This window comes from Phaethon aethereus, assembly GCF_964289735.1.
Source record: "Phaethon aethereus genome assembly, chromosome: 1".
Lineage (NCBI taxonomy): Eukaryota > Metazoa > Chordata > Aves > Phaethontiformes > Phaethontidae > Phaethon > Phaethon aethereus.
In genome coordinates this window covers 100946748-100964321 of record NC_138575.1, presented here as the reverse complement: position 1 = coordinate 100964321, position 17574 = coordinate 100946748, and the positions used below count along the sequence as shown (strand labels likewise).

Genomic DNA, 17574 nt, shown 5'->3' with positions numbered 1-17574 from the left:
AGATTTACTCTAGTGCTACTAGTGCTTGTAGTTTTATACTGCTACATGTTTAACTACTAGAAGGGGTACATGTTCTTTCACAGAGAACAACGCCTCCTGAAGTGTCTACACAGGGTCATGCTCCTCTGGGAAGGGCGTGGGAACAGAGGTGCTTCTCAGAGTCTCTTTACTCCAATTACTCTTGGGAGGGGTTAAATTTTTTATTTCCTTTTACGTTCTCCACAGTGAAGCAGGCTATAGGGTTGGGGTTTTTTGGTTTATTTTTTTGTTTTGGTGTTTTTTTGTGGGTTTTTTTTGTTTTCCTTTTCTCTGTGTGCTTAGGCCTGGGTGGATTTCTTGGCCTTTTTAGATCTCTAAATGATCATAAACAGAATGATTTCCACCCCCACCTCCCAAAAAAACCCAGGCAAGATTATAGGAAAGGACACAGAGTGTTCTCTTCACCCATTGCGTAGTATGGCTAGTCTACGTTTTGGATTTTGGCATCACCTCATTTGCATGTTTGCTAGGATGGAAAAACAACAGTGAAAAAAGCAGCTTCACACTGTAGCCTATTATCTTGTAATCTTAGTTTTAAATAGATGTCAGATTGCCAGTCACCAGAAATTATTAGGAAGTGACTTTCACAGCAGAATCCCTTTTGCCAAGATGAGCTTGCAATCTACTAGCTTAAGGCAACCTCCATCAAGACCATAAAGAGTTTAATGATTTCTAAATGGAAAGGAGTACACATACTAAACAAAAGAGTACGAGGTAATCTATTGTAGCTGAAGGAAATGGAAGGGTCAACCAGTTGCACATATACATCAAAAAATTTCTTGAGAACTGACCAAATCCTGCCACATGACTAATGTGCGAGCATTATCTCCAAAGCATATGGAAAGAATTTTGAATAAGACTCCAAAACATACGCTTAGATGTTGCAACCCACTCTTGCACCTTACTTGCCTAAGTAGTAGTACAGGTCACAGAGGCCAAGATTAATGAAATAGGAGTTAAACCATGAGTGGAGGGTTGGTAATTTACAGTTGCAGGAGTCTGTGCAAGTGTGCATACATATATACATGCAGAGTAACAATTTTTAATAGGACAGTTTTCTCAAGTCTGGGCAGAGTTAAAACTCTTAACACTAGCAAACATTCACCTCTGAAGAGAATGTAATTTCAGACACAGTCACAATTTAATTTATATGCTCATTATTTAAAAAATTCAACTTATGAGGATGCAATGCAGAAAACATTTGCAAAATGACAGATTAACTCAAAGAAACATCTAGCACTATATTTCTATATTAACAATTCCTTTTACTCAGCTGACATTTTGGGTGGATGAGGCACTTGAAGGAATAGAGAGAGGCGGAAGAATTTCTTAGGTAATTGTTTCTGCAGCTATGTATCTAACACCAGTTAGAACTGGAACAATCCAAAAAGCCAGTCGTCAATTCCCCAGTTACATTTTAGAAACTGTCTTCCAATATGTATCAAACCTTTCCCCAGAACAGGAAAACATACTGACAACACATGCTGGTCAAAGGCTTGAGGTCTTCCATGTGTCTTTATGACCCAGTGTATCCTTAAGAGAACCCTCCCCAGGGCCAGCAATGGAACTGTGTACACAGCAGTTGTTTTGAGCTCACTTTTTATAGAAGTACCATGATCTTAATGCAGAGAACTCCCATCTTGTTTCTTTTCTCATCCCTTACCCCCTTGCAGGAGAGGGCACTCTTCTGGTGAAATGGAAGCAAGGAGGTGGTGGAGCTGGCTGTAGAGTGCTAATGCTGTGTTGAATTCTGCACAGCTCAAATATAATGCATCCTATGCCTTTCAGTAGAATGCCCAAGACACTTGGTAGGCTTCTAGCATGCAGTGGTTCTTAGACTCGGTGAGCTAGCTCAAAATGGCATTGAAGCTCTTACCAAAAAGAGGAGAAAGAAAACCTCACTGTTGTATTCCATCAGCCTGCTACACAGCAGGAGATGGTTCTCAGCTTGACAGAGTAGAGGTAAGCGATCATTCTGGAGCTAAGAGAAGTGACACGGAACAGTACTCAGTAGTTTATTGGAAGAGTAAACAGGAAAGTTGGTACCACATAGACCAGCCTATATAAAGGGCCATCCAGCTTCTGAAGATTAGAGGGTAGAATGGGAGATGAGCGTAGGAGGTAGAAATTACACAAACACCAGCAGGAGACTGTATTTGAATCCTGTAGCTTACACAGCCACACATCAGATTGCTGTGTCAGCGGGAAAACTGACATAGCATTCAGCTGGATCTTGAGCAGAACTTTAGTTCTGGCTCTATTAGCTGCTGTACAGAATAGTACAGCTTTTTCTTCTGATAAGATCATGTGCAAGGGGAGTGTAAGGCTGAGCACAGACCCCTTGCACTGATGACTTAGAGCAAAGGCGAGGAAGAGGAGACATTTAATAGCAAACCCTTCAGCCAAACATGAGACCAATTTCCTCAACCTATTCATGAATTGGTGGCCATTTAAATAACGTAGAAACTGCTATTTGGCAGTCAAGCACCTTGCCCATGATCGTAAACTGCAGCAGAGGTAGAAATCAAAAGTAACATCCACAAACCATTAAGCATTTTATCCTGTTTTGGGAGAATATTATGCATGCTCACTATGAAGTAATGGTTTCTCCAAGAAGGTTTTGGGGTTTTTCTTTTTTTTTTTCTTTCTTTTTTTTTTTTGTCTCCCTTTTTTTCTTTTCCTCTATCCTCCTCCAAGCAACAAAGTATTTTAATATTAAAAAAAAAAAACCCTAGCACAGTATAAACCAGATTTTTTAAATACATGCATTAATACAAAATCATTTATTCCCACTAGAAAGGCCATTTGTTTCAAAACGAGTATTGTAGTTTCTTTAATCTGGGGCCCAAGATCACCCCCATTAGAGTCTCTTATCCAGGAAACATTTTATTTGTTTCCATATTAGAAATATAACAGTTACATTGGCCTTTTACACAGCCTTTTATTTCTAAATTATTTATTATGCACAGCCTACTAAATAGAAAACAAAGTTCCTTTAGTTGGTTTATCTTATTTGCAGCTGAAATCAGATTGGTCTCCACAAATAGATGCTGTCTGAAACTTAGTTATATATGAGATTATTGTATGTAACTTCAAAAGGTATTTTGCCCTGAGATTATTTTGGTTTTATGTGAATAAAGCACATTCTTTCACCACATACTTGCCATATATACTCTTAATACTCTAAATTCTTGTGACATCTATAGGAAGAGGAAGAGATCTGAGCCAGAATGGCATTTCTGTCATAAATGGTAGTGATTTATTGAGGTTTCTCTCACTAATTCAGCCACCTTACAGACCTCAGCTTCTTACTGCCTCACAGATCAGACCAAGTTTTCCCCAGCTCTGTACACAAGGCCTCTATCCAATTACTAGGTCTTATACACCCAGCAGGCAATTCTGGATTGTAAATTTTACATAGGAGACATCCACTAGCATTAGTTTAGCTTAGCAGCACCTACTGGATTCACGTTATGCCAGAGAACCCATCTTGTGCATTATTCCATTAATTTATTGTGTTAGTTTTTAGTCTGTGCAATGAATAATCTGAATAAAGGCTTTCATTTCTCCTAGATGTTGATGAATGTGCTGAAAATGCTTGTGCTCAACTCTGTGTAAACTCTCCAGGAAGTTATAGCTGCTATTGTGATGGCAAGAAAGGGTTCAAGCTCTCTAAGGACATGAAGAATTGTGAGGTAAAACTGCACCATGTAAAATTCCATGCAGAAGATCACAAAGTTGGGTATTTCTTGATGACAGGATAAGTTAGATTAAGGGAAATAGGAAGCTATTCAAGAACTGATTCTAAAATTGCTGAAAAGTGCTGGGGACACTGAGCTGCAGTTTGGCTCACAAAAACAGACCTGGTAGGGATTTGGATGCCACTCAGTTCATGCATAGTCATTTACAGCAATCCTGTCAAGAGAAGCTTGCCTTAGCTAGTCATCTTTATTCCCTGCTTGCAAAATAAGCCCCAGCTTTCTCCTGTCAAACAAATAATTCCGGTTCAGCTTACTTAGAGCCAGAATACTCCATCTGTCCGTACACTCTCAGGTTTTCTTTAGACTGCACAGAAGTTTTAACTCACTATTTCATAATTACTCTATGCTTTACCTGTTTGTGTTGAAAAAAAATTGATTGTTTTCCACAGTTCTCATCTGCCATAGCTTAAGAAAAAGCACTTAGTAATACTTGTCAGTTGAAGGACATCTTGCAGCCAGAATCAGCTGTTCTTGCTCAGTTGGAAAATTTACACTTCTTAGTAGCAGAAAGTTTGGAACTCTGGAGAATCCCAGTTCAAGGATTTTCTGTGAGTGGTTCTCTCTATACTTTGAGAGGTTCAGGCAGGCTGAGACTTGTTATATGAGGTGAGCTCAGATAATTGCCAACAAAAAAACCACCTCTAACACAGTATAACAAAATCGGGCTTAAACTGCAGGAACAAGGTCTGACACAAGTTCTAACATGTATGTATTAGACCTTGTCTGTACTTGCTGAAATTTAATATCTGAATGACACTTGCATTCATTGTATTTCATTTTGCTTATTCATGAAATAGGAAGTGCATCTTCTAGCCTCATGACGTTCTTTTCAATACTGTTGTTCAAAAGTGTTTAACACTTATCTAGAAGTTAGTTTCAGGCCTCTCAATTCAGAAAAAAAATAGTTTAATCAGCTGAAAATACATGCAGTCGAAAGACTAGTCACACTAGCAGGCATAAAATGAAGTAGCCATAAAATTCAGGATGAACTCCTATACACTTAATGAAACTGCTACGTTGTGAATACGGAAGTCAGAGTTTGGGAACTGCATTGTTAACTTTTACCAAAGTACATCACTTCTTGAGAACAGAAAAGCCCTTCACGCCTATTCTTGATAGTTCTCTTCTGTAGGACTACTATATTGCCATCATATAGAAGATATTCAAGGGGTGTTTTGAGGGATAACTTTAGATGAAAGAGACTACTAGGCTCCCACTAGTCGATGAGAAAGATGCTCTAAAACACATTACAGAAGAGTCTTCCCACCTCTCCACATGCAGAGCCTAGTACCCTGTACCTAGAGGAAATCTGAATGCTTTACTTTTAAAACAAAACTGTAGGTACTACTTTAATTATAACTTCAGAAGACAAAGAAGTCAACAGTGCCTTAGAATGGATACCTGCCGTTTGTTTACTGAATGTTTTACTAGTTTAAACTTGCACTACACATAAAATAGACATTATTCTTAGATATAAACATCTTTCTTTAAAACTTCAGGTAGATGAGTACCTGAAACAATAAGCACCATTTTTTTCCCCCTCTCATTGCAACTGCAGTTGTCTGACTGTGATTACTCGCACTGACTTTGTCTAGAGCATTAGGATTAGTCCCAGTTCTACATACTATTGTAGGCGTTTCAGTTGCCACAAATACTTAGAACTTTTTTACAGTTTTCCTGAGAATGTAGTTTAAAAGCTTTATATCCCCACTAACAGTTCTCAGAAATAATAATTCAGTGCTATTCCAGCAGGAATTGTGATGTTCATTTCATCAACATTCCTTTCCAGAGCTCAAACAGGACAAGCACACTCAAGGAACAGCCAGATAGAAACATCTTCTGTTAATCTGTTACTTAAGCCACTTGTAAATTATTACTTTTTATTCCAGATAAATGATTCTAGTAGTACTAGAGATTGTTCAGCTATGAGTAGTTGTACATCAATATCGATAAAGAAAATAAGACTTTTTTTTAAGTTATTATTATTAAATCTTCTCAAGACACGGTTCTGGCCCCATTCACTTCTAAACACCTGATCGGGTTTAGATTCCAAACCACTTTAATAATGGAGCTTGGTAGGACCCAAGTAGGTGGGTGTCACAGGTCTCTGGTAAAAGGAAAGTGCCTGATGGAAGATTTGAATTCTTGATTCAAATAATAAGTATTTAAGTATTAGTTGCAATCCACCAGAGTTGTGTTCCAACCTGAATTATCCTCCATCGGCTTAAATAAATGAACATTTCCAGCGAAAAGAAAAACATACCCCTTCATTTGTACATAGGTATTCAAGTTTAAAAAAAAGGAAAAAAAGAAAACACAGAGGTAAGCCATTGCTTTTTAAAAAAGAAGAAAAAAGGACAGGCTAACAGCCAACAATAGGAGTTGCTTCATGAACTATCACAATGCATTAACAGCTTTTTTTATTCTCTACCATTTTCAGCCTGTTACTGCATGTACCCCACTGAACCTTGAAAAGAATTACGAACTGCTTTACCTGGCAGAGCAATTTATAGGCATTCCCGTTCTGTACTTAAAGTTTAAATTGCCAAATGTCACGAGGTAAGCATTTGCTATTGATAAAAGCATGCATTGAAATTATGTCATTTCCGTTAATTTTCTGAGGGTTTAGAAAGAGTGCGTTGCATGCAGAAAGTGTATCACTGTCGCCCCACTGGTTAAGAAACCTTTGCATGGAGAATGAATTAGCTCGGGTTCCTACATACACTAGCACTCAGAAGAAGCTGGAGGAAAGCGGACAGGCAAGAGGAATGTCTCTGGAGCCAGTTTACAGCATCTCTTACTGGTTGTACCATGTTCTTGAGCCACCTCATCAGTATAGACAGCAGCTCTCTTACATGGCAAAACTAACAGGTGAGCAAGTGCCTTCCAGATACCTCAGAAGGAGGTAGCAGGCAGTAGCAGCTGTGTCCCAGCCAGGAAACGGTGCACAGCTGGGGCAAGACATGCACCAGCTGGGGCAAGACATGCACCAGCTGGGGCAAGACATGCACCATTGGCATTCAAGGTGTGATCATGAATCTATGAATAACAGAGTTGGAGTCTTCCAGCCATTACAGTCCTGGTTACTTGTGCTGTTATAGGGAGAGGTGTATGGACTGGGAAAAAGCATTGAAAGATATACACACTTGAATGGGCAAAAAAGGAAGAGGATTGAGGGCAGTAAAGCTTAACAAGCAGTAGGGCCCCTTGATTTCTGGATGGGAGAGGAAAAAGATTGGTACTTCCTCATGACAGAAGCTTACTCTTCCCCTGAAGCAAAGAGCAGGGGCTGGGGAAGGTGGGAGACTGTGATACAAATATAGGAAGTCATTTAGAATTCTCAGCATAAAATTCAGGTGTCATAGGAAAATGATTACTGTATACACCTTCTAGTTATATGTGGGAATGGCTTTCGTTTGGGTATTGCTGCTGCTTCACTTCTGCTCTGGGTAGAAGCTGTGACATGTTACACACATACTGCTGAGAAACAAAGCCAGGCCAATGCTCCCCCCCACCCCCATGCTTCCTTTCACAGGGTGTTCCAAGGACACCGATATAGCACAGTACCTTGTCTAGAAGGCCATCTGTATGATTTGCTTTCCAGCTGTCAGAAAAATTGCTAATGGTAGTGACCCCGTTATTACCTTAGGACTTCTTTGCTGTGGCAGCTGAAATCACAGTGTTCCTTGACTTACTGACCGAACAATTTGAGGGTAACAACAGCAGCAGCTGTTGAGCTGGTGGTCCCCAGAGCCTCAGAACCTTACAGAGGGACATAAATATTGAGATGATCATCCTCTGCCGCTATTCCAAGTTGACCAGGCATTAATGCTCTTCTGGAAGACTTTTCTAAGATCATAAAAGTTTGAAGCTATCTTAGTAGTCTCTGTAAATATGGAATGATTTTTTTGCAGGTCTGCATGAGACAATGACATCTAGTGGACAAAGATCAAGACTGAGAGTGAAAGCAACCCAAGTTCTTAATTACAGTTCCCTTACTCGTTTCTTTTGTTGTCTTCAGCAAATCTTAACTTCCAAATGCTTTGTTTTCCCCTTTCATCCTTAATCTATTTTATCTAGTCCGAAAGTTCTAGGAGACAAGAACTGTTTTTCACTATACTTATACTATCTCTCTTCCACCGTACAGGTACTGTAATGTAAACCATAATTGTGCTACATATACTTGTTCAAGATATAACTGCCAAGATCCAGACAACAAATCCTCAAATTAGAGAATGGCATATAAAAGGCAGCAGTAACCAAAGCAAATTGCTAGGTTATAACCGTTGTAGAACAGCACTTGGCAACCCTGTTGTACTGAAGCACATCAAAGATCATGGGTTTCTTTCCCTGCATCACATCTCCATGAAGTGCAATAGGAATATTGCATCTATCTTCTTACTCAAGGGGTTGTGATATTCTTCACATGTAAAACTCACAGCAGATTTGGGAACTGAACCAAGACTCTTTCAAATCCCAATTCAGGGTGTTAATCTCAAAACTTTTCACTGGATTTGGATGAACAAGGCTTACATTAGATTCTGCTTTTGACTAGTCATGTGCAAATATCACAACTGCTGAGATACAGAGTTACCAAAAGGTTAATATCGATTAACTTTTTTTTTTACCCAATTAATGAGTAAACCTAGGCTATATAGCATTTCATGTTTCCTGTCTTATTAAGATTCCTTCTTCACAACTCAGATTTACAGCAGAATTTGATTTCCGGACATATGATGCAGAGGGAGTTATACTGTATTCAGAGTCACTTGACAATACAGCATGGATCTTGCTTGCTCTTCGTGATGGGAAGATTGAAATCCAATTCAAGAATGAATTTGGAACAAAAGTCACTAGTGGAGGCAAAGCCATTAATGATGGACTGTGGCATATAGTAAGATGGGTTTTTCTCTCCCCTTTCCTTCCTTTAACCTACTATGGGAACATTCTGTCTTGATAAGTAAAATAGGGAGAAACTAAGCAACCCAAACTATTCTATGATTCTATGTAATTAGTATTTAAAATATTCTACATGTTTGTGTGTGTATACGTGTAATTATGTGTATATTTAATTATGATAATTATATGTATATTTAATTCTAGATATCAGTTGAAGAACTGGAACACAGCATCAGTGTAAAAATAGCTAAAGAAGCTGTGATGAGTATTAACAGCCCAGGAACACTTTTTAAACAATCACAGGGTTTTTTGGAAACTAAGGTGTACATTGCAGGATTACCTCGCAAAGTGGGCAACGCTCTTGTTAAACAGGTAACTAAAATAATAAGAGTAACTTTGATTAATGCTGTTCTGTTATTTGTTTGGTTTTGTATCATTTACTCAGTAGTCACAGAGGAGGGAAGAATGGCATGGAATCAGTTTAGAAAATGAAAAATCATATTACTAAACCACTGTTGTGAAACTAAACATGTATGAAGATTTGTAGTCTGTCTTCAGTTAGGTTTCAGTTATAAAAACACAGCACTTACGGTCTAATCTTTCAGGGTTCAGTAGCCTGTTTCCTAATACAGCTTTAAGATTCCCTAAATCACCACCACTTCTGCTGTGAGAGCATTTCAGAGTGATTCATGTTTCTGGTGCTGGCTTTTGCTAGGCTCTGAATAGGTATGGAATTCACTATGCTAGCAGCACAATGAGCTGTCTTTTTTAATACATTTTCTAATAAACCAGGATAGGCAAGGACCATGGTTCTTTCAGTCTTCCATCCTCAACAGCTTTGTCTTATGCTGGGGATGGGTACAGTCAAGTTGTTGCAACAGTCTGCTTCTCAGTTCAGGACCCCTCAAACAAATTGGCAGTCTAAACAGAGAGACAAAAAGTAGAGGCTGCACCTTTTAAAAAAAACAAAACAAAACAATTTTTGCTCAAAGGTGAAGCAGAGAGAAAGAAATTAAGCACCACAACAACATCCCCTTACCCAATAGGACATAATTCCAGAAATTTCTTTGTACTTTGGTACAAGGAGAAGGTGAAACCTTGAACAAGGAACGGTGCTAGTGATCATTGTCTTTCAGCTACAGAAAAGCTGTTGTGACGTAAACAAAAGGACAGCATGAGCTTTAAAAATCAAAGCAATCTATTTTGTACAGACCACTGGCATCAAAATGGGAAATGTTATTAAATCAGAAATACCTTTTGAAGGCTGGGGTACTAAATGCATGCCATTTGTTTTCTCAGAGCCATCACTGCTGTAACATATAGCACTGATAAGGCTATTGTTGACTACCCAGAAATAAGTTGAAATGTGAAGTAATGCCTTATTATTGACATTTTTAAAACAACTTCAAATGCAAACACCTAGTGTTGTAATTCTTCCACAGATAAACCCTCGGCTAGATGGGTGCATTCGTGCTTGGAACCTGATGAATCAGGGACATTCAGGTGTAAAAGAAGTTATTCAAGAAAAACAAAGCAAGCACTGTTTAGTAGCAGTTGAGAGAGGATCCTTCTACCCTGGCACTGGAATGGCAGAATTTCAGATAAACTATAGTAAGTCTTTTTCTGTCTGTTCCCATATTTGTTGCTGGAGTAGTGATGGAACTGATGAATTGGTTAAAAAAAAAAAAAAAGGACACACATAAACTAAGCTATACACCACTGCATCTAGCAATGATTTTAGTAACTTCTATTAGAAATTTGCTTGAATGAGAATTCTGATCCCATTGGTGTCATCCATTTCATTTCTGAAGTGCTTTAGGTTAGGAAGAGTATTATTTATTTGCAAAGGATGGGTTCTGTTGAACACATTCACTTTCCAGAGATCTAATTCTGTCCCCTATTCATTAACGGGGAAAGCTGTCATCTTACTGACAGAAGAAGGTGATTGGAGAAAAGGATCACTGCTATTTTTGTGTATGTAATTCTGCTTCTAGAATGAACATCCTATCTAAATATTTTAGGTGCATCTCTTACTCCTTCCTGAACCCAGAACTTTCTTGCCTGACTTCCTGCCCTAATTTCAAAATTTGCAGTCCACAGTCTCCTTGTGCACACCTGCAAGCCCAAAATGAGACATCTCTTGAGCATCGTCACAAATCCTGTTGTCATTATACTCTTGCCCATCCCAAGTGCTATGCTACCCTTCAGCCCTGCTCTGATCCTAAATCCTTTTCATCCCAGGACTTGCTATTCTTTCCCATGCCTTTTCTTTAAATTCCCTAGCCCACTTCAAAAGCTTTCTCCAGCTTTTTATATTCTATGCTCCCAACCAACTTATATCAGAGTTTCCTGTGCAACTCAAGTTTCCTCAACTTTCCTCCCATTCATTCGTTAACACCATGTTGCCATGATTCCTCCTGACCTTTGTGTTTGGGACTGCTGCCATGACTTCACCCCCTCTCCTTTCTGTTCTAACCCACCAGCCTCCCCCCGAAACCTGAGGCTGCCCACACCTACTGTTGTCCTTCTATGAGTTGTTACAGCCCACCGTCTCCCGGCCCATTTGGCTTTGTGTAGGAATATGACCTCACCTCATGTTTTAGGAACATGGGGTGGGGAAGAGACACTGGGAGAAAAGATACAAAAGATGACAAATAGCTCTTTAAATAGTAATTTTTATATTAACTTCACTATGAATGCATCATATGAAATTACATTTGCACCATCTGCATGTTCACTTTATGCACCTGCATATTCCCATTTTAATAGTGGAACTGCTTTGGAATATAAAAGTGTATGAGAACTGTCAATCTTCTACTCAGTAGCAGCAATTTATGAGTAAATTAATTTTTTGGGTTTAATTTTGAACTGATCCTGTAATGAATGTGACACCAGTTCCACATTAGAGTGGAGGAGGTAGCAAAGAAAAGCCCAATAAGCACAGAAGATTAGGGAGGATGCAGGATTAAAGTTTTGGTTTGTTTTTTTTTAGTTTTATAGTTCTTTCTAAAAGTTCCAAAGCTTACCCTTTTTTTTTTTTCCTGGAGATCAGTACTAGTTTTTTCACAATGAGAGCAGATGAAATACTAATTTTTAACACCATATTAATTTTTCATTAGCAGATGGATTTACTAATTTCAGTTATTCTTTTTAAAACAGATAATCTTGACAGTCCTGAAGATTGGCTAATAAATGTGACTATGACTATTCGCCCATCCACAGACACTGGTGTTATGTTTGCCTTGGTTTCTAATGAAACAGTACCTCTTGCTTTGTCCATAGTGGACTCTAACTCCTCTGACTCACAGGTGATCTTACAGTTATCATAGCAGCTGATATGCATATAAGTCACACCTCTTGTTTTTGTCTCACTTAACTTACTACTCCTTTTGTGAAAAATCAAACTAAAAAAAGGTACGTACCTACTTGCAGTGGAGCTGGTAGGCTGAATTAATATTTTAGAAAGCACTTAGATCATATAGTGATGTGCAGAATATATATTACTATTAACAATTGCTACAGCAGTGACTAAGCACTAAGAGCTCTTATGTCAGGTACTATCCATTACATCATGCATTCTTTAACCTTTCCTTCCAAATGCATAAAGGGGTATATGACAGAAGTAGAATGATGACATTATAGTAATTGCATCATGTTAGTTTCAGTTTATAAACAGATCTTTTTGTCCTTAAGTTTCTATTTACATCTGTTTACATCAGGCACCCCAAGATAGAGCATGATTTTACACCATGCTTTTGCCCAAAATAACAACCTATAGTGAACACTTGGTTACCTTTGAAGCTGTAGCAGTACTCCTTTTACCTCTAAAAGAAACGCGATTTCACCTCAGAACCATAGCCAAAGATTTTTTACAGTGAACATTCTCACTTATAAATTTAAGAACATAAATGAATGGCATTCATCACCAAAGGTGTTGGTTGTATATCAACTTTGGTAGCTTTTCCAACTTAAGGTACCAGCTTTTAAAATGTGTGTGTAACATTTCCTTTTCTTCTACTTCCAAATATAAAATGCATCAGAACTAAGTATAATTTTGTGTTAAAGTTACATGTGATGTCTTTTGTGACCTACCATTCTTCCATTTAGAAAATCATTGTGACCATTGGAAACACCAGTGTTGCACATCTGGAATCAAAGAAGTTATGTACACCCAGAAAAGTGCTGGTTGGACTTCTAGTAACCAAACAGCAGCTTGAACTGTCTGTTGATTCACACACAGACAGAAGCAATTCAGAGCAACTGTCTATCCTGCATCAAGCAATGATGGCAAATGTTGTTACCTACTTGGGCGGCCTGCCAGGTGAATTATGTTTTTTTCATTAATTTCATTGTTTGTGCAAGCCTGATTATATTCAGCCTTACCCAAGCTAGAAAAAGCCTACAAGTGTACCTGAAAGAAACATTCCCCCCCTCCCCCCCGCTTCTTTCTTGTTTCATCCAGTCTGTTCAGCTTTTGAGGGAGCCTGCTTTTCAACACTAGCATTATTAGATCTATTAAAAGGCATGGGTCTCTCTCTAGAGGTTTGAATTTGGAAAATGTCTTCATTTTTGAGTTGGGGAGGAGTGGGCATTGCATATTTCTGAAATGCCACCAGCTGGCACAATTTAGGAACTGCATCAAGCATGTAAGAAAAACAGGCATTTGTAAGTAAGTTAAGTGTCAGAAGCACAGAAGAAGTCAGGAATACAGTTTCAGGAATTAAACCCTGGGCAGTAGACGACTGGCAATCTGAGACAGAAAATGTGTTGAAACAGCAAATATTTTGTTTAAAGTAAACTGCAAGCGTATCCCCAGTCTTAAGACACATACAAGCATTATTTTGTACTGGAAGTGTACACAAGCTTATATATAAAATAGTTTGACTTCAGGGTGAATCATAAAGAAGAATAGCATTGCCACAGATGAGGAATTTTCAAAGCCTAAGATCCTCACATTTGAAAATTGATAGAGGAAAGACACCATGGTTACAACTTTACTACTGGCAGAGCTTTTCTGTATCCTCTATTAATAAAGTTATAGGGAGAGTAAGTCACAATTCCTAAAGAAATTCTAAGAGCTTGACTAGCACAGTCTTGAATTTACATACATTTTACATGTAGGCTGCAACGTCATGCCACTGCCCTAAATATAGCTGGTCTTTATCTGCAGTGTGTTTCTTCTGCAGGAGGCAAAGGGTGCACAGGAGTAGAAAGAGGGGTGGAACTGTATATCCATTGGACGTGATCTCTTTAGGCATCTCTTCCAAGCTAGCATACACAGGGGAAGTTGGAATTATGGTTCCACTCTCTAGACTTGCTTGTCAGAATAGAAGCGAGGTGTGTAGGGCAGCACTGCAGGTACCCGTCTAAAGCCTCTGTCTGAAGTAGTGGTTGTCTCAGTAGCCAGGCCCACATGTTGGAACTGGTTCTCTACAAGTCTTCATACACTGGTAATCAAGGATGTAACAAGATTTAGGCACCAAGTATGACAATTTCTCCTCTAATTTTGTTTTTGAATGGATATGCAGTATCTTGGCAACCAGATAATCAATCAGGTGAGTTCAATTCAGATTGAATGTGTAGAATGAGAAGAATGCAGTAATGGTGCAGTACCATCACATACTGCAATAGATAAGTGTCAGTGTTTTTGTAATACCTGCTCACTTTTAAAAGAGATGAAGTCAGTATTTACTTAGTAGAGGTGAGTCAGTAGGTTAATTGAGCCATAGTAACTTACCTAAGATTCCAGTCATTTTTTAAGACCTCTTCATCTTTGTGATATTTAAATGAGTCTTTCTAGTACATTGCCAGCCACAGAGTAATTGGCATTTTAAGACCTTGGCTTCAGTCATGCATTCCAAATAGATAAAAAGCAAGTGTTAGTTACTTGCTGCTCCTTAAAAGTAAGTGTGATCTCTCAGTTTTAAAAGGTATCCTCAACATGCAAATTAACAAAAATAACTCCGTATGCATAAACAGTTTCTACTTGGAGGTCTTAAAGAAGCAACACAAACGCCCACGTTATCTGAGGGAGCCTCTTCCACAACAGCCTCTGTTACCAAAGAGAGAAAAAGTAATATAGGAAAACTACTTCAGGTCCCCATGTACAGCCAGTTTGGCTTATACCAGTTCATTTACTCACTCTAACTCAGCCCTGAAAAGCCTCTGGGATTACTGAGCAGTATAAAAAGGTAGGTAAGAATCCCCACATTGAGCTACAGTGCAGAGAACTGTGTTGTTAAAAGGCACCTAAAAATATGCATTTCATGAAGACCAGAAGTCCTGATTTTTGATACACGTTTCTTCAAACTAGTAACGGCATTGGGAGTATGCCTCTCTGTTAATTAATTCAGCACAACCAGTGCAGGCTAAATGAAACTTGCGCTGATCTATGACAGCAGTGTTATCATCACTGGAGTAAAAAGAACAGAAGGGCATGATTGTAGAGGACTGTTTGTGCAGTACCTCAGCTTCCAGCAAAAATAAATTCACAAGGAAACAACTATCTTCTAAGAGAAATAGGATGGTTAACATCTGAAGAAAAAAAAAATTATGCTCTTGAGATCACTTTTAGGCATCCTCATTCTAATTATTAAAGGTGCTTGGATCACCTTATGTCTACCTTGTAAGAATCCAGTTGTACCCTAAGACCTCAGAGAAATGCCTGCTTGATTTTGTGCTTAACATGTTGTTTCCTGGAAGCATATCCATGATCTGATGTTGCCATAACCCAAACAATACCTAAAAGACTCACTTTATCTGTTGCTCATTTACAGAGAATTCCCTTCGAAGAAGCAGTAAGGAAGCAGTAAAATGACTGGAGTTCCCAGGGGTCCCCTACCTGAGAACTTGCAGATTTGAACCCAGAGTAGGTTTCTGGCAAAAGCAAAATGGTTCTTTCTGTGACCTCTAAACCCGTAAACATCTGTTTGTAGGTCAGGACAAGAACAGTGGACTCCAGGAAACAAGCTATTGGTTCACTGTTGTTAATACAGAAACTGCTACTATGCAAAACGTTCATGTAGTTAGGTTTCTGGATGGGAGTAGACTTCTAATGCATATTTCAAACTTTACTGACCTTTCTCATCTTTGCTGACTTTATCTCAATCTTAAAGAAAAGGGAGAAGTGTTTCCTGCCAAATTGCTCTTTTCTCCCATGGCTAATGGATGGGGAATGGAATATTCCCCATGTTTTTGCTAATCTGAGAAATACATAAGAATTTGCATGCCTTGGCCTAATAAATTGACTGTGTTTCTGTGCAGATGTTCCTCTGGGTGCTACGTTAGTAACCGCTTTTTATAATGGCTGCATGGAGGTGAAGGTCAACAACAGACAGCTGGATCTGGATGAAGCCATTTCTAAACACAATGATATTAGATCTCACTCATGCCCACTGATTATGCAGTAACTATTCAATTCTTAATTTAACTTTTTTCTTTCAGATATAATTTGCATAATTAGTCTCATGCCACAATGAAGCCTATATTATTTTATTCAAGATGTGCCAGGAAAATAAATCAACAACATGTTTTTCCTCCCTTTTATATAGAATGGGGGAAAAAATCCCCTCTCTTTTCAGCTGTAAAGAGACAATCAAGATCAAAATTCTGTAAAGTGTTCTTTTATTCGTATCAGTGATAAATCTTAAAGCTAGATTTATCCTCCATGTTCATAGTATGCCCTTGATATATTTAGTTTGGAGAGAAAGTTCAGGAAGTTCTGTTTAGAACAGATTTTACTTCTTATTTTTCATATATCAGTGCAAAGTTACAAGGTACAAATTTTGGTAACGTATTTGAATCTAAACAAAACCAGTCTCATTAAACATTTCCAAGCATAACATGCAAAGAGAAATCTTTCCAGGTTTTGTAATCTGTGCTTTTGGTAAAGGAAAAATACCCCAGAACCCGGAGCCCAAGCTCTCCGTGAATATGTTTACAAGTTGTATCAATATTGTTAAAGCAACTTCAAAACGGAAGTGTTTTTGTAAGTAGCTCAGTTTTTGAAAATAGCTCTTGTTATACTGTAGCAGCTTTAATTCTCCTATCTTAGGAACCCAGCTTGAGACTTTTAACAGAGTTCTGGATCAGGTCAGGTAATTACTTTCAAAGTGGGTTAAAATACACCCCAGGCAATTTTGGAAAACAGAGGAGATGGCTTGAAAGAAGGAGCTCTGGTTGTCATCACAGGACATCAAACTAGAATTTGCTAAGTAGCTGAGAAATTACAGTAAACATTTCTTCCATCCATGACAAATCTAGCACTCCTCAATATGAGCACCTTCTAATGGTTCATCACATTCCCTTTATTTGGGTCAACCTTGCATTCACAGAGCCCCAGAAGAGATTTATTTGTGAGCCCTGTTGCAGTTGTGTTTCTGACATACATGAAAGCCTAAATTTTGCTAGTAACATCAAAACGTAAAGCCATATTCTGCTCAGCCAACTTTAATGGAACAGGTAATTAGAAAAGTATTGTTTTCCTTAGGTGTGCTCATTTCAAGCATTTCTAATATTTCTTTAACATCCTTTGAGTGTTCTTTCCACTTCCAACCTCATTTTAACACAACCAGAAGCCTCCCTGTGCAGCTCACCTAGTGGTTTTGTTAACCCCAAACCAAATAAATAGCAAGAGAATTGCTGTAAGCAATGAATATATACTCTCATCCATCAACCAGAGACACATTTATCTGTCAGGAGTCTTGACCTGAGGTTTGCTTTCTTCGCTTGAGACATTGGAGTGGAAATGTATGTACAGAAGGATGGATTGTGACAATATTCATTTTCCCCAGAGATATTCCCAGTGACATTAGTGAGGTTTCTTTCATTGCTCAGTATTAACATTAGTACATCAATATTGCAGAATATGAACCCA

General features: G+C 38.5%; 1 protein-coding gene across 1 annotated transcript in view; it reads left to right on the top strand.

Annotated features, from left to right (window-relative positions):
- PROS1 (protein S) overlaps positions 1-16108 on the top strand; it is a gene marked incomplete at both ends in the record, with an annotated part of 31534 nt that extends 15426 nt beyond the window's left edge. Inside the window, 8 exons of the mRNA XM_082013987.1 lie at positions 3613-3734; positions 6241-6359; positions 8505-8694; positions 8904-9071; positions 10142-10310; positions 11859-12007; positions 12807-13020; positions 15963-16108. Coding sequence (XP_081870113.1) covers positions 3613-3734; positions 6241-6359; positions 8505-8694; positions 8904-9071; positions 10142-10310; positions 11859-12007; positions 12807-13020; positions 15963-16108 — 1277 coding nt within the window. The remainder of the gene's footprint in view (positions 1-3612; positions 3735-6240; positions 6360-8504; positions 8695-8903; positions 9072-10141; positions 10311-11858; positions 12008-12806; positions 13021-15962) is intronic.
- Positions 16109-17574: the final 1466 nt, after the last annotated feature.